Source organism: Leopardus geoffroyi, chromosome C2 (genome assembly GCF_018350155.1).
Source record: "Leopardus geoffroyi isolate Oge1 chromosome C2, O.geoffroyi_Oge1_pat1.0, whole genome shotgun sequence".
In the NCBI taxonomy this organism is placed as follows: Eukaryota; Metazoa; Chordata; class Mammalia; order Carnivora; family Felidae; genus Leopardus; species Leopardus geoffroyi.
Window position 1 is genome coordinate 121,733,483 of NC_059333.1, and position 14,855 is coordinate 121,748,337.

General features: G+C 35.1%; 1 protein-coding gene and 1 non-coding gene across 6 annotated transcripts in view; both read left to right on the forward strand.

Moving 5' to 3' along the window:
- The window catches only part of TFDP2 (transcription factor Dp-2), a 177,715-nt gene that overhangs the window by 60,558 nt on the left and 102,302 nt on the right, over positions 1-14,855 (forward strand). For 4 of the 5 annotated variants that reach the window (XM_045503434.1, XM_045503433.1, XM_045503432.1 and 1 more), the window contains one exon: positions 546-612. In XM_045503434.1, the coding sequence (XP_045359390.1) occupies positions 546-612 (67 nt within the window). Of the gene's footprint in view, positions 1-545; positions 613-11,288; positions 11,313-14,855 lie in introns of those variants that run through there. The other variant, XM_045503437.1, reaches the window with a different exon arrangement.
- TRNAN-GUU lies at positions 6,223-6,295 on the forward strand. Its single transcript has one exon. It is a non-coding gene; the product is annotated as a tRNA-Asn (tRNA).

A 14,855-nucleotide genomic window follows, 5' to 3' on the forward strand; every position in this document is an offset into this window, starting at 1 on the left:
CAGAAGACTGAGGTATAGAGAGCTTATGTGATTTGAACATGACCATGTGTCTTACTGAACCAGAATATGAGCCCAAGCAGTTTTATTTGAGACCAGTAGATCTCACCTCTGTGGTATAGTATTAATGGTCTTTATCTGATCCATTACATATCACAATGTTGAAAAACGCATCATAGGCAGTGATTATGAACAGTAAAAATTAAGGGCAACATGAAAATGGAATTTTGGTAAATCTGTTGGCAGCTTCATGGCTGCCACAACTTGCTTTCAAAAAAACCATCAGTAAAATCTGTAGGTCTCAGTTCTGCTCACAAGTAACATTATTTCATTGATTTTTATCTTAATCTGTACAATTCCTGCTTTTCCCATTGCAAGCAACATTTTCTTTTAATTTCTACTCCTATTGTTGATATAATTAATTCATTTTTATGTGGCTGTGTTTATTATTTTACATGGGATCTTCAGTGGAAGGTATAAAATAACTTATTAAATGATCACATAATACTTAAGATTCTATTTTTAATTTTTAAAACTATTTTATTCAGGTTGGTTTGCCTTCCACAAATGCAGAACTAAGAGGATTTATAGATCAGAATCTCAGTCCAACAAAAGGTAAGGACAGTTGAATAGAAATTTTCTGCTTTGAGCCAGTTTGATTGCATTTGTTTTATAAAATATGCAGCTATGAGTATTACTTTACATATAATGATTGTTATATAATATCCCTGGGTTGTGTTATAATATACCAAATAACTTATATCGTATGAAAGTCAGTTCTGAGAGGTGGGGAGAGAGTGAGGTTGAGTGTGTGTGATATTTGTGTTACTTTTCTCCATCTCTTTCCTAAGAGGTCTCTAAGACCACCCTTGATAAATGATCCTCTTGCTGTTGAAACTAACTGTTCAAGCTACTTTTTTTCTTGATTTTCTTGTTTGATAGTCCTACATCCTAGTAGTTTAACTTTTAAGGAAGTACAGTAGAATGAATGAATATACATAACATTTCTGTATCTAATATATGGTTTACTGGAGGAATGCTTATATCAGAAATCTGACCCACCAGTACAGGAATTTATGCAGGACACTGTTTGTATCTTTCAGTATGTATCTTTCATCAGTATCTTTTAGTATGTAGAGATAATATACTGAAATATTTATGGTTGAAATGATACGATGCTTGGAATTGCTTCAAAATAATCCACTGGGGGAAGAAGAGTAAAGTGAGTGGAATTATAGATAAACTGTCTATGAGTTGATTAAGTATTTTAAGCTGGGTGGATAGCTGTAAGGGGTTTCATTATTCCTTTCTCTCTTCCTTTGTATATGTTTGAAATTTTTCATTATAAAGGTAGGAACAAAATAGATGTCATTATATACACATAGCTATGAGAGAAACATCAGCTTCCTCAAAGGGTTTATGTCCAAGGTAGGCTATATGCTCTGGAGAGAAGAGTAGAGAAGTCTGTATTTCAGTATAAAAAAAAAAACCTAGCTTAATAATGAGAATGTCTGTGAGAATTTAATTATGTGTATGAAACAGTGAAAGAGACACCACAAGCCTTAATGCTTTTCATTTTTCCCCAATTTTGTCATTGTAGTAAAATACACAGAACATCAAATTTACAACTTTAACCATTTTTAAATGGTATTAAGTACATTCATGTTGTGTGGCCATCACCACCATCCATATCCATAACTCTTTTCACCTTGTGAAATTCAAATTCTATACTCTTTAAACAATAACCCCCCACTCTCCTTTTCCCTGTTGTCTCTGGCAACCACTGTTCTTTCTGTCTCTATGATTTTGACTACTCTAGGTACCACATGTAAGTGGAATCCTAATAGTAATTGTCATTTTGTGACTGGCTTATTTCAGTTAACATAATGTCCTCAAGGTTCATCTATATTGTAGTATATGTCAAAATTTCCTTCCTTTTTAAGGCTGAATACTATTCCATTGTGTAGGTATACCACTTTTGCTTATCATTCATCCATCACTGGACACCTGGGTTGCTTCAGTGTTTTAGCTGCTGTGGATAATGCTTTTATGAATAAGGGACTACAAATATCTCTTTGGGACCCTTCTTTCAATTCTTTTGGGTATATACCTAGAAGTGGAATTTCTGGGTCATATGGTAATTCTATTTTTAATTTTTTGGAGGAATTACCATTCTGATTTCCACAGTAGCTGTACCATTTTACATCCCTACCAACAGTGCACAAAGGTTCCAGTTTCTCCACATCCTTGTCAACATTTATTTGTTTTTTGTTTTGTTATAGCCATCCTGGTAGATATGAGGTGATATCTCACTGTAATTTTGATTTGCATTTCTTTAGTAACTAGTCGTGTTGAGCATCTTTTTATGTGCTTATTGGCCATTTATATATCTTCTTTGAAAGGTCTACTCCAGTTTTTGGAGTTGTGTTTTAGGGATTCTTTATGTATGCTGGATATTGATCCCTTACGAGATAAATGATTTGCAGATATTTTCTTCTGTTCAGTAGGTTGTCTTTTCGCTTTCTTAATCATCTCTTTGGATGTGCAAAAGTTCTTTATTTAGCGGAAGTCCAGTTCATCTGTTTTTTCTTTTGTTGTCTGTGCTTTTCTTGTCACATCCATCACATGGTTGCCAAATCCAGTGTCATGAAGATTTTCCTCAATGCTTCCTTCTGAGAATTTTATAGTCTTGGTTCTTTAGTTTAGGTCTTTGATGCATTTTGAGTTAATTTTTATATAAGGTAAGGATCAAATTAGCATATGGATAACCAGTTTTTCCATTACTGTTTATAATAGAGGTCAAGGTCTTAGCACCCTTGTCAAAAATAAGTTGGTCATATATGTGAAGGTTTATTTCTGGGCTTTTTATTATTTTCCCTTAGTATATATGTCTGTCCATATGTCAGTACCCTAACGGGGTTTTTTAAATTAATTTATTTTTGAGAGAGAGAGAGCAGGGGGGAGTGGCAGAGAGAGAGGGAGACAGAATCCCAAGCAAGCTCTGTGCTGTCAACACAGAGCCCAGTGTGGGGCTCAAACTCACAGAATGGTGAGATCATGACCTGAGCCAAAACCAAGAGTCGGACACTTAACTGACTGAGCCACCCAGGTACCCCCAGTACCATTATGTTTTAAATTATTGTAGTTTTGTAATAAGTTTCAAAGTTGAGAAATGTGAGCCCTTTAACTTTATTTTTTTTTAAGATTATTCTGCTATTTAGGATTCCTTGTAATTCCACATGAATTTGAGGATCAGCTTTTCCATTTCTGTAAAAAAAAAAAAAAAAAGGCTGTTAGAATTTTGATCGAGATTGCATTGAATCTGTAAATCGCTTTAGTTTTATTGACACCTTAACAATGTGAAGTCCTCCTATTCATCAAAATATTTCATATATTCAGGGCCTGTTTGATTGTATCATTTCTTTTTGAAGTAAGAAATATGTTCTGGAAATAGATAATGGTGGTGATGGTTATACAACTTTGTGAACATACTGGAAACCACTGAATTGTACTTTATTTTTTTTTATTTTTTTTTTTTTTAATTTTTTTTTTCAACGTTTATTTATTTTTGGGACAGAGAGAGACAGAGCATGAACGGGGGAGGGGCAGAGAGAGAGGGAGACACAGAATTGGAAGCAGGCTCCAGGCTCTGAGCCATCAGCCCAGAGCCCAACGCGGGGCTCGAACTCATGGACCGCGAGATCGTGACCTGGCTGAAGTCGGACGCTTAACCGACTGCGCCACCCAGGCGCCCCTGTAATCTGGCTTTGACTCCAATAATCCACTGAAACTGCTCTTGGTCTTTGTTTTTTTTCTTTGTTGTTTATCAGCTTTTCATGCAGTTAATTTCCCCTCTTGTTTTTTAAATAATATTTTACTTTTAGAATAGTTTTAGATATGCAGAGAAATTATAGAGAGAGTTCAGTTTCTCTTAGTCAGTTTCTCCTACTGCTAACATCATACATTGGTTTAGTACAGTTTTTTCAATTAATGAGCCAAAATCAACATATGTTAATTAACAGAAGTCCAACTTCTTCAGATTTCCTTAATTTTTAGCTAATGTTCTCTTTCTGTTCCAGGAGAGCATCCAGGATACCACATTACATTTCATGACCATCATCCTTAGCCTCCTTTTGGCTATGACAGTATCTCAGACTTTCTGTGTTTTTAATGACAGTTTTGAGGAGTGTTCAGGTATTTTGTAGAATGTCCCTCCATTGGGATTTTTCTGATGTGTTTCTCATGATTAGATTGGAGTTATGAGTTTTTGAGAAGAACCACAGAGATAAAGTGCCATTCTCATCACAGCATATCAAAGGTCCATACTATCAACAAGACTTATCATTGTCGATGTGAACTTTGATCACTTGGCTGAGGTAATGTTTGTCCTGCTTCTGTACTATAAAGTGATTTTTTAACCTCTCCCCCTTTCCATACTGTAGTCTTTGGAAGGAAGTCATTATGTGGAACCCATATTTGAGAAGTGGAGAGGTTGCTCTACTTCTGGGAGGGGGAGTATGTACATAATTTATTTGGAATTCTTTTGCACCCTAGATTTGTCTCTTCTCTCTTGTTTCTTCACTTATTTATTTAATGCTTGATTTATATTATTTAGTTTGTACCTGATATTTCGTTTATACTCTGGGTTATAGTCCAATACTTACTTAATTTTCTGCTTGAGTTAATACAGCTGTGGCCACAGTTGGTTTTCTGTGTTCCTTTGGCATATGTCCCTTGTTGTGGGTGTGGTTTTGTGTTTGTTTTTGTTTTGAGCGCTTATTTCTTTAGCACTCCAAGATGTTCCAGGCTCATTTTACATTATTTCTTGCCTACTTCTCAGATCAGCCATTTTCCCAAAGATTCCTGATTCCTTTTAATGGAGAATGTTATTAGAAACCAAGATCTCGGTGCTGGATGAACTCATTGCTACTGGGATGGTGTCTTTCTCTTTGAATCACTGGTTTTTATGTGTCTGTGATACCACACTTTTTAAGACTTTCATAAGAAAGCAGTATAGTGTAGCAGTTAAGAACAAGGGCTCTAGAGGACTCAGTGTGATCTTGGTTGTACTTCTTACACGCAACCAAGTGTGTAAACCTGAGCAAGTTGATCTCCCTAAACCAAAGTATCCACATCTATAATGAAGCAGGTAGCAATAAGTTGCTTAGAGAGTGTCTAAGGATTAAATGAGGTAGTGCACATAAATCACTTAGTACAACACCTAGCACATAGTAAGCATTCATTAAGTGCTTTCTCCTTTTCTTCATACTAATATTTTCATCTTCCTTTTTGTCTGCTCTCTTTCAGTCTACTCTGCTAGCTCTCTCTCTGTCTCCTAAATGTAATGTTCCAGGGGCAACTTGGGTGGCTCAGTCAGTTAAGTGTCCAACTTTGGCTCAAGTCATGATCTCTTGGTTCATGGGTTCGAGCCCTGCGTTGGGCTCTGTGCTGACAGCTCAGAGCCTGGAGCCTGCTTTGGATTCTGTGTCTCCCTCTCTCTCTGCCCCTCCCCTGCTTGTGCTGTTTCTCTCTCTCTTAAAAATAAATAAAAACATTAACAAATTTTTTAAATGTTAGTTTTCCATGGGGTTTTGTCTTAGGTTTTTTTTCTCATTTTGTAAATTCTCCACAGGCAATTTCATCTATTCATCATTGCTGTAGTTATCATTTACTTTGTATATGGACTGTTGTCAAATCTATATCTCTGACCCAAATTTGTCTCGAGATTTTGTATAGCCAGTTGCTTATTGGATGCCTTCACTGAGTAACTTAAAGCATCTCAGGCTCAAACTCCAGAATTAAAGTAATTATTTCACCCTCTCAAAACCTGCTTTCCCCTTTTCCTTATCTTACTGAATAGTAGTACCATCCACCCTGTGCCTAAACCAGAAATTGAAGTCTCATATTTGATTCCTTTTCTTTCTCTCTGCTTCCAGTCAAATCATTTATAAGGCTTGTTGGTTCTGCGTCCTCAGTCTCTCAGTCCTCCCCAACCGTTTTCTCTATCTTTGTTGCTAATATCTTAGTTCAGACTACGATAAATCGTTTCCTGGATTACTGCGACTGTTGTACTTACTTCCAGATTTCTTTCTTTCTGTTTCATTACTGTAGTATAGCTCTCAAACACAAACCTCAACAGTCTTTCCATGTTAAAAAAATTAGTTTAGTAGTTCCTTATTGCCCTCAAGATAAAGTCTAAACTCTGATTTGAAAGATCCTTGGGGCGCCTGGCTGGCTCAGTTGGTAGAGCATGTGACTGTTGATCTCAGGGTTGTGAGTTTGAGCCCCATGTTGGGTGTAGAGATTACTTAAAAATAAAATCTTAAAAAAATAAATCAAATAAAAAATCCTTCATGTTAGAGTTCTTGCTTTTATCCAGAGCCTTATCTCAGATACCTCTTCTTCTGCCACTTTGAGCTACGTTCTCTCTTTCACTTTCTGTCTCTGTCTGTCTCCGTCCATCTGTACACACCTCTCTGTGCCTGGAACTCTGTGATCCCTGACATGGTCTTCTACTCCACTCCTGACACATACTACACCTGGCTAATTTCAGTTCATTATTCACATCTAAGTTTACGTCTTATTTCCACTTGGCCCATAAGCCTCTAATACTCTCTCCTTATCCCTTTTGTAGTATTTATCACACTGTACTTTAATGACTCATTTACTTATTTGTCCCCCTCCCCGGACTCTGTAAGTCAAAGACTTTTTCTTAATTCACCATTGTATCTCTAGGACAAGTATTTCAAAGTATCTATCCCACAGTATCTGTCTCAAACTAGGAACATCGTTGAAAGAATGTTATGTCCTTACCTTCTGTCTATAATTTCTTTGGCCACTGGGCAAATTCCTATTTACTCTTTAAAATCTAGCTGACCACGAATTCCTTTGTAGCTTCTTGTTACTATAGCTCCTTTCTGTTAGTTAACCTTTGGACCCTGTACATACTTTATTATTGTCCTTATCACATTATATTGTATTTCTTTATAGATTGTCCTTTTCTTTTGCTAAACTCTGAGCTCCTTGAGAGCAGGGTCCTTTTTCCTGTTTTTGTCTTCAGAATCTCGCTTGGTGTCTAGCACAGTTATATTCAGTAAATACTGAATTGCAAGAGTTTGTTTTGCCATGTTTCCAGACTTGTAATAAAAATGTTTATTTATCTAAACGTTGAGAAGTAAGTGTAGAAGGAACTTACCTTAAAACTTTTTGAACAAAGTGTTAAGGAATTTAGAGTGAGGAAGGTTTCTGAAATTTTTGTCTTAGGACACATACCTAAGAGTTGGAGCTTAAAAATTACTAATTAATTAAAATAAGAACAAGCCTGAAGATAATTATATTCAGTCATAACCAGGCGAGTAGTAGAGGATTTAAAAGCAATAGAGTATTTGTATGTCCTGGTTATGAATCATGTAATTGTGCATTATTGAGGAAAACGAAAGGTAAAAATCCTGTGACATACAACTTCACTTTGTGTGGTGTCGAAAGTCCATCAGTATCTTTGGTGAAGACCAAGGATCTCTCAGTTATCTGGGAGGTGCATGCTGTCGGGTGGTCTGTACGTTTGGATATTTCTGCATGTGGAAAGAGGCCATACTTGCCTGCAAGCTATACACAGTCCTCTGGGAAGCTTCCTGATCAGCAGCTGCTAGGAGGGTTGCACTTGTGGGATGAATTGCTCATGTCTTTGCAGGCAAGTAAGGTCTGCCATATATTCCCCGCTTGTTCCTTTATAACCTCAGCAGAGCAATTCCACTTTGCCAGCTCCTTCATTGCTTGCACATCAAATTTAAAATATGCATATCTTGTACTGACTGCCAGTTCTCCACTATCCAAAAGATTGCAATACCCTATGGCTATTAAAAGTTCAGCCTATTAAAATGAATTCAGCAACTTGAAAGAGGGAATCACTGAATAATCAAACAGATTCCTCCTGTGGAAACAGAGCTAATGGAAAAGATGAGAGAAAGCTGTGATAGAAAAGGGAATGAAGGGGCGCCTGGGTGGCGCAGTCGGTTAAGCGTCCGACTTCAGCCAGGTCACGATCTCGTGGTCCGTGAGTTCGAGCCCCGCGTCAGGCTCTGGGCTGATGGCTCAGAGCCTGGAGCCTGTTTCCGATTCTGTGTCTCCCTCTCTCTCTGCCCCTCCCCCGTTCATGCTCTGTCTCTCTCTGTCCCAAAAATAAATAAACGTTGAAAAAAAATTAAAAAAAATTAAAAAAAATAAAAATTAAAAAAAAAAGAAAAGGGAATGAAAACTCTCAAGAGGATACTGAATCCTCTTGCAACATAGAACATAGAAACATAGAAAAAGTTGTTTTGGAACTAAAAATATATTCAGAATTCTTAAATCTAAGAAAGATTGAAAATAAGAAATGGCCAAAGATGTATAATGAGCAAAACAATATTGATATCAAATAAAATACACTAAAAGCCTCAAGGCATTAAAGGGAAGAAAGGAATATTGTATAGTGAAACAAGGGAAAAAACCCAACCAACAACCAAATTTTTAGAAAATGGGCAAACCTTATGAATAAGGGGTACCTGGGTGGCTCAGTTGGTTAAGCATCCAACTTTAGCTCAGGTCATCATCTCGTGATCCATGGTCTGTGAGTTCGAGCCCCATGTTTGGCTCAGTGCTGACAGCTCAGAGCCTGGAGCCTGCTTTGGATTCTGTGTCTCCCTCTATTTGCCTCTCCCCCTCTCACGCTCTGTCTCTGTCTCAAAATAATAAACATTAAAAAGAAAGTTATGAATAAACAGTTACAGAAAAAGAAATATTAATGGTTCTTACACAGATAAAAAGGTACTGTACCTCATTCATAAAACGTGTAATTTGAAAGTACACAGAATACCACTTTCCACTCTATAAGATTGGTGAGTATTAAGAAGTTTGATAAAACACTATTGTGAGGAGTATAGGTAACATGTTCTCTTACACTGCTGGTAGGAGCATAAATTAGTACAGCCTTTATGGGAAGCAATTTCACAGTACTGTAATTGATTTATCTTCACATTTCCTATAACCCATCAATCCCAGTTTTAAGAATTGATTCTACTGATGTGCTAGCAAATAGGGAAAGTGAAGCTTAATGTTTGCAGTATTACATGTAATAGCAAAATATTGGAAACTCTTAAGTTCATTGGTAAGATTTGATTAAATAGTGTTCAATATGTACAAAGGAATACTTTTGCAGATATAAATTTGGGAATGAGAATGCTATGTACAAGTATGGAATGGGGGCGCCTGGGTGGCTCCATCAGTTAAGCATCCTACTCAGTCTCAGCTCAGGTCTTGATCTATGGTTGTGAGTTCAAGCACCACATTGGGCTGGGTGTGAAGCCTACTTAAAAAAAATTTTTTTTAATATAGAATGATCTACAAAGACACATTATTAAGTGCAGAACAGTGTACTATATATATAACCATTTGTTTAAATAGAAGTGTAATACAAACACATAATGTTTCTTGTAAGAAAACACAAAGACTTGACATTCATTATCTGGTGGTAGAGAAACAGTGTCTTTCACAAAGAAGTTTTTAATTTTAATAAAGTCCAACCTGGCAGTTTTTTCTTTCATGGATCATGCTTTTTGGTTGTATCTAAAAAGTCATTGCCACAAGCACCTGGCTGGCTCATTCATTACAGCATGTGATTCTTGATATTGTGGTCATGATTTCAAGCCCCACATTGGGTGCAGAGACTTCTTAAAAAAAAAAAAAGTCATTACTAAATTCGAAAGCACTTTCCTAGTCTCCTGGGGCTTTAAAAAAATTTTTTTTTAATGTTTATTTTTGAGAAAGAGACAGAGCACGAGTAGGGGAGGGCCAAAGAGAGAGAGGGAGACACAGAATCTGAAGCAGGCTCCAGGCTCTGAGCTATCAGCACAGAGCCCGATGCAGGGCTTGAACTCACGAACCTCAAGATTATGACCTGAGCCAAAGTCGGACGCTCAACCAACTAAGCCACCCAGGTGCCCCTGTTTTTCTTCTAGGAATTTTGCTGTTTACATTTAGGTCAGTGATCCGTTTTGAGTCATTTTGTTAGAGGTGTAAGATTTATTTCTTTTTTTTTTTTTTTTTTTTTTTTGCATGTAGATGTCTAGTGTTTCCAGCTTCATTTGTTGAAAAGACTCCTTTCTCCACTGAATCTCCTTCGACCTTTGTCAAAGATGAGTTGAATATATTTATGGGGTTCTATTTCTAGGCTCTTTTTTCTATTCTATTGATCTATTTTCCTGTTCTCTTGCTGATACTGAATTGTCTTCATTACTGTGGATTGATAGTAGTCTTAAAGTTGAATAGTGGCAATGTTAGCTATTCTGAGTCTTTTGCCTTTTCACGTAAATTTTAGAATTAGTTTGTTGATATCCACAAAATAACTTACTGGGATTTTGACTGAGTTTGTATTGAATCTGTACATCAAATTGGGAATAACTGACATCTTAACAATATTGATTCTTCCTATCCATGATGGAACATCTCTCCCTTTTGGGGGTGTTGAATTGTATAAGTTCTTTATATATTTTGGATACTAACCTGTTATCAGGTATGTCACTTGCAATTATCTTCTCCCATTCCATAGTTTGCCTTTGTTGATTGTTTCCTTTGCTGTGCAGAAGCTTTTTATTTTGATGAAGTCCTAGTAGTTTATTTTTGCTAGTGCTTCCCTTGCCTCAGGAGACATGTCTAGAAAGAAGTTGATACAGCCAATGTCAAAGAAGTTATTGCCTGTGCTCTCTTCTAGGATTTTTATGGTTTCAGGTCTCCCATTAGGTCTTTAATCCATTTTGGGTTTATTTTTGTGTATGCTGTAAGAAAGTGGTCCAATTTCATTATTTCGTATGTTATTGTCCAATTTTCCCAACACCATTTGTTGAAGAGACATCCTTTTTCCCATTGGATATTATTTCCTGCTTTGTCAAAGATTAACTGGCCATATAATTGTGGGTTCATTTCTGGGTTTTCTATTCTGTTCCATTGATCTATGTGTCTGTTTTTGTGACAGTATCATATTGTTTTGATTACTGCAGCTTTGTAATATAACTTGAAGTCTGGATAAATTCCCTAGAATCTTCTACATACACTGTCATGTCCTCTGTGATTAAAGACAATTTTACTTTTCCTTTCCAATTTGTATTTCTTTTTCTTTCTTGATATCACTGATTAGGACTTCCAGTTCAAAGTTGAATAGAAATGGTGAGAGCAGAAATCCTTGCTGTGTTCCTGATCTTAGGAGGAAAGAAAGCATCTAGTCTGTGTTATTAGGTATGATGTTAGCTGTAGAGCTTTCCCATAGCTGCCTTCCATCTGGTTAAGTAAGTTTCCTTCTATTCTTAGTTTTCTGAGTGTTTTGATCACGAATGGTTGTTGGATTTTGTTGTTTTTTTCTGTACTAAGTTATTACAATGATTATATGGGGGGGTATCTGTAGCCCATGAATATGGTGAATTACATTGATTGATGTTTACATGTCACAAAAACTTTGAATTCCCTGGACAAATACCACTTAGTTATGAGAGAATCTTTTAAATTCTCCATTTTGAGAGTGTTATTGCTTAGAGCCTGTTCTGTGCTATTTTTAATCCTTTCCAGTCAAGAGATGATTGTAGGATCCCTGAGTAGCAACAGGGAACCAGCTAGGGTCAGAGTACATATATCTGTAGTGAAACTAATTGTTTCAGGTTTTGTAACATTTTTGAACAGATCTTCATAGCCTGGGAACAGGAATAAAGGAATTTGTGGGCAAAGCAGTAGGAACAGAAGGAATTCACAGTTTCACAAAAAGTGTTGCTGGAATGGCTCCCTATAGGGACCTTAATAGTGCATTTCTGCCAAGAAAGGAATGTGAGCACTTTATTTCTTGATAAGAAAAAATTTAAAAGGAGTTGGAAAGGTGAAAAAGGTAGGGAATTGGTGTTAAAGATTATTTCACTGTTCAAATTCTTAAAAGTAAATTAGCTTACATATTTTAGATTTGTATGTTTAATGTAAAAGGCTACTAACGTTTGCCCATAGGCTCTTTCTCGGAGTTTACTTAATGATTTAAGTCCTGAAATATCTAGTAAGATTTTATTTTATTTTATTTTATTTTATTTTATTTTATTTTATTTTATTTTATATTACTCTAAACAGTAGGTATAAGCAACATTTGGTTGCTATTTCTATAAAGATTCTTTGGCAGGGTTCTAAATCTAAGGTCATGTTAGGGTGAGTTTGGCCTCTCCTACTGTGCAAGACTTAGTAAGAGATTGTGTTTTAATAAACACAGTGAATGGTTCTGGCTTTGCCTTTTGAATCTGGGTTTGGTTTCAGGATATTTAAAAATATCTTAATGATCTGAAAATAGACAACTATCCCATTCTACAAATAGTTTTATTGACCTGCTCATTCCAGTAGCTTGCTTTTCCTGAAGAACCTGTATCATCTGATCTTTTTTCTCTCTTGTATTTTTCCTATATTTGTCTACAAGAAAGCTTCATTTAAATAATAGTGTTAGGTTGCCATATTAAGTAATTAAACACTAGAATTAAATAAGAATTATCTTTTGGAAATAAAATAAAAGTGTTCCTGATTTAAAACAAAAAAAAAAATTAAAGTGTTTTAAAATGGGCTGTGGTTACCACATCTTTTATCTTCCTGTTAACTGCTTTCACAATGTATATTGTGGTTAGGTAGAATTACATAACTTTGCTTTGTGTTTTGATTGCATGTTGTAGATTTATAAATAGGTTTGATAATGCAGTATGTTATACGTGAGTCACAATCAAATGAATAAAAATAACTTTATTCTCTATTCTGGTAGTTCATATAAATTGCTTTGTTATAAAGAGTATGATATGATGATGCCTATTTTTTTATAGTTCTTGAAATCATTGTTTCTTATGAAAAGGTGATAAACTGATACTCTTCTTTTGGGAGGAAAGGATATCTGCAAGCTTGTTTCTATATTATTTTAATATTCACTTCCAATGAATTACCTTATAACTCAGTTGGCAGAGTAGAGTAGTGTTGAAATTAAAAGGTCTTTCTTTATGTGATTTATTATTTACTTAGTATTTTTAAAATGGAGTTGATCTGATTGTTCTGTTTACTATTCCCATATGGCCCATTGTATTCTCATGGAAGAAAACCTTTTCTATAAAGGCTTTAACTTGAGCTAGCCATCTTGCTTACTATTGGTAACAGCTGTTTTGGTTAGTTCAAACCCACAACACTAAGGGAAGATCATTTTGATTGCCAGTTTGAATTTAGTTCTGAAACTCGCATCTTAAATGTTTTTATTTTTGAATTTGTCTTGTTTGTGACCAACATAAATGTGCATGAGTTGCCAAATCCAAATGCAAAATATCAAGAAACATGCTTTAACGGTATTAAACAACTTTGTTGCCAACGCAGTGTTTTTAAAATTACATCTAGCAATTTGCCTAATCTGACGTTTAACCTGGTTTCTCCTCCTCTTCTTTATAAATTATATAGTAAATAAAAATGTTCTTTTTTTAAAGTTGTATCTGTCTTGGCTTTTAATAGCATAGATTTATTATTTACTGTTTTTGTGCTTTATATATGGAATCATATGGTATTCTTTTGTGACTAGCTTCTCTTGCTCAACATTATGTTTTTGAGATTCATCCATTTTGTATGTAGTTGTAGTTAATGCTTTCTCATTGCTATATAACATTCCATTGTGTGAATAAACCATAATTTATTTATTTATTCTAATGTCATTAGGCATTTAGGGAGTTTTCAGTTTTTGGATATTACAGTTAATGAGCTTATGAACATTCTAATCTCTGTCCTTTGATGAACACGTGCATGAATTTCTCTAAGGCATATACCTAGGATTGGAATTGTTTGGTTAGAATATACATCTTCAGCTTTAGTAGATATTTCCAGATGAGTTTTTCCAAAGTGATACTACCAATTTACCCTGTTAGGTAGCAATATATGAAGATTCCCAATTGCTCTTATTTTTGTTAATCTTAGTATTTTTCATCTTTTTCCTTATACTCATTCTGGTGGGTGCGTAGTGGTAATGCACTGTGCACATTTCCCTGACGATTAATGAGGTAAAGAATCTTTCCCATAGTTTGGCTATAAATTATGATAAAACATTGTTGTAGTGTACAGTTCTGTACCAGATATATTTCGTTTCATTCCAGGGAGATGAATTTCAAGAATTATATTACAAGCGTTACGTGCATTTAAAGGATACTATAAGGAGTCAAGGCCATGGATGTGGATTTTTAAAATAGCATACATTTAATACTGGAAGTAAGACTGAAGTAATAATATAATGACCTGTAATATGACATCTACTGAAATTTTGCTTGAATCTGTCAAGTGTATATTTATAATTGAATTTTATTTCATTGTGACTTCAGTTATAAAATTGAAGATATGTTCTCATATGAAAACCTTTCAGCAGAATGAGTTTTAAGGTTTTTTGGCAAAAACAAATGAGTAGATTGATAGACTTTGTTGGCTGTTGTAATCAGGAACATTGCTAGACTCAAATAAAATATTTATAAAGCATTACACAGATTCTTATATCACTTTTAGAGCTTTGATAACTTTGAAATGTTCTTAACATCTTGGTTTTCTTTTCATTTTATCAACCAATACCTTCTTCCTAACTCTACATGTATAATTCTCAGAATTGATTCCTTTCTTCTGTTGTCAGAATCTTTAGAACAAGGTGGAAAGCACAAAACAATTCTAAACTTCTCCACCAAAACAACTATGTGTGTGTGTATGTATAATTTTACTTAATATATTTAGCTAATTTTAATGTATTTAAAATACATAAAAATTTTAGTGTATTTAGTATATTTAAAATAATTTGATATACATGTAATTTT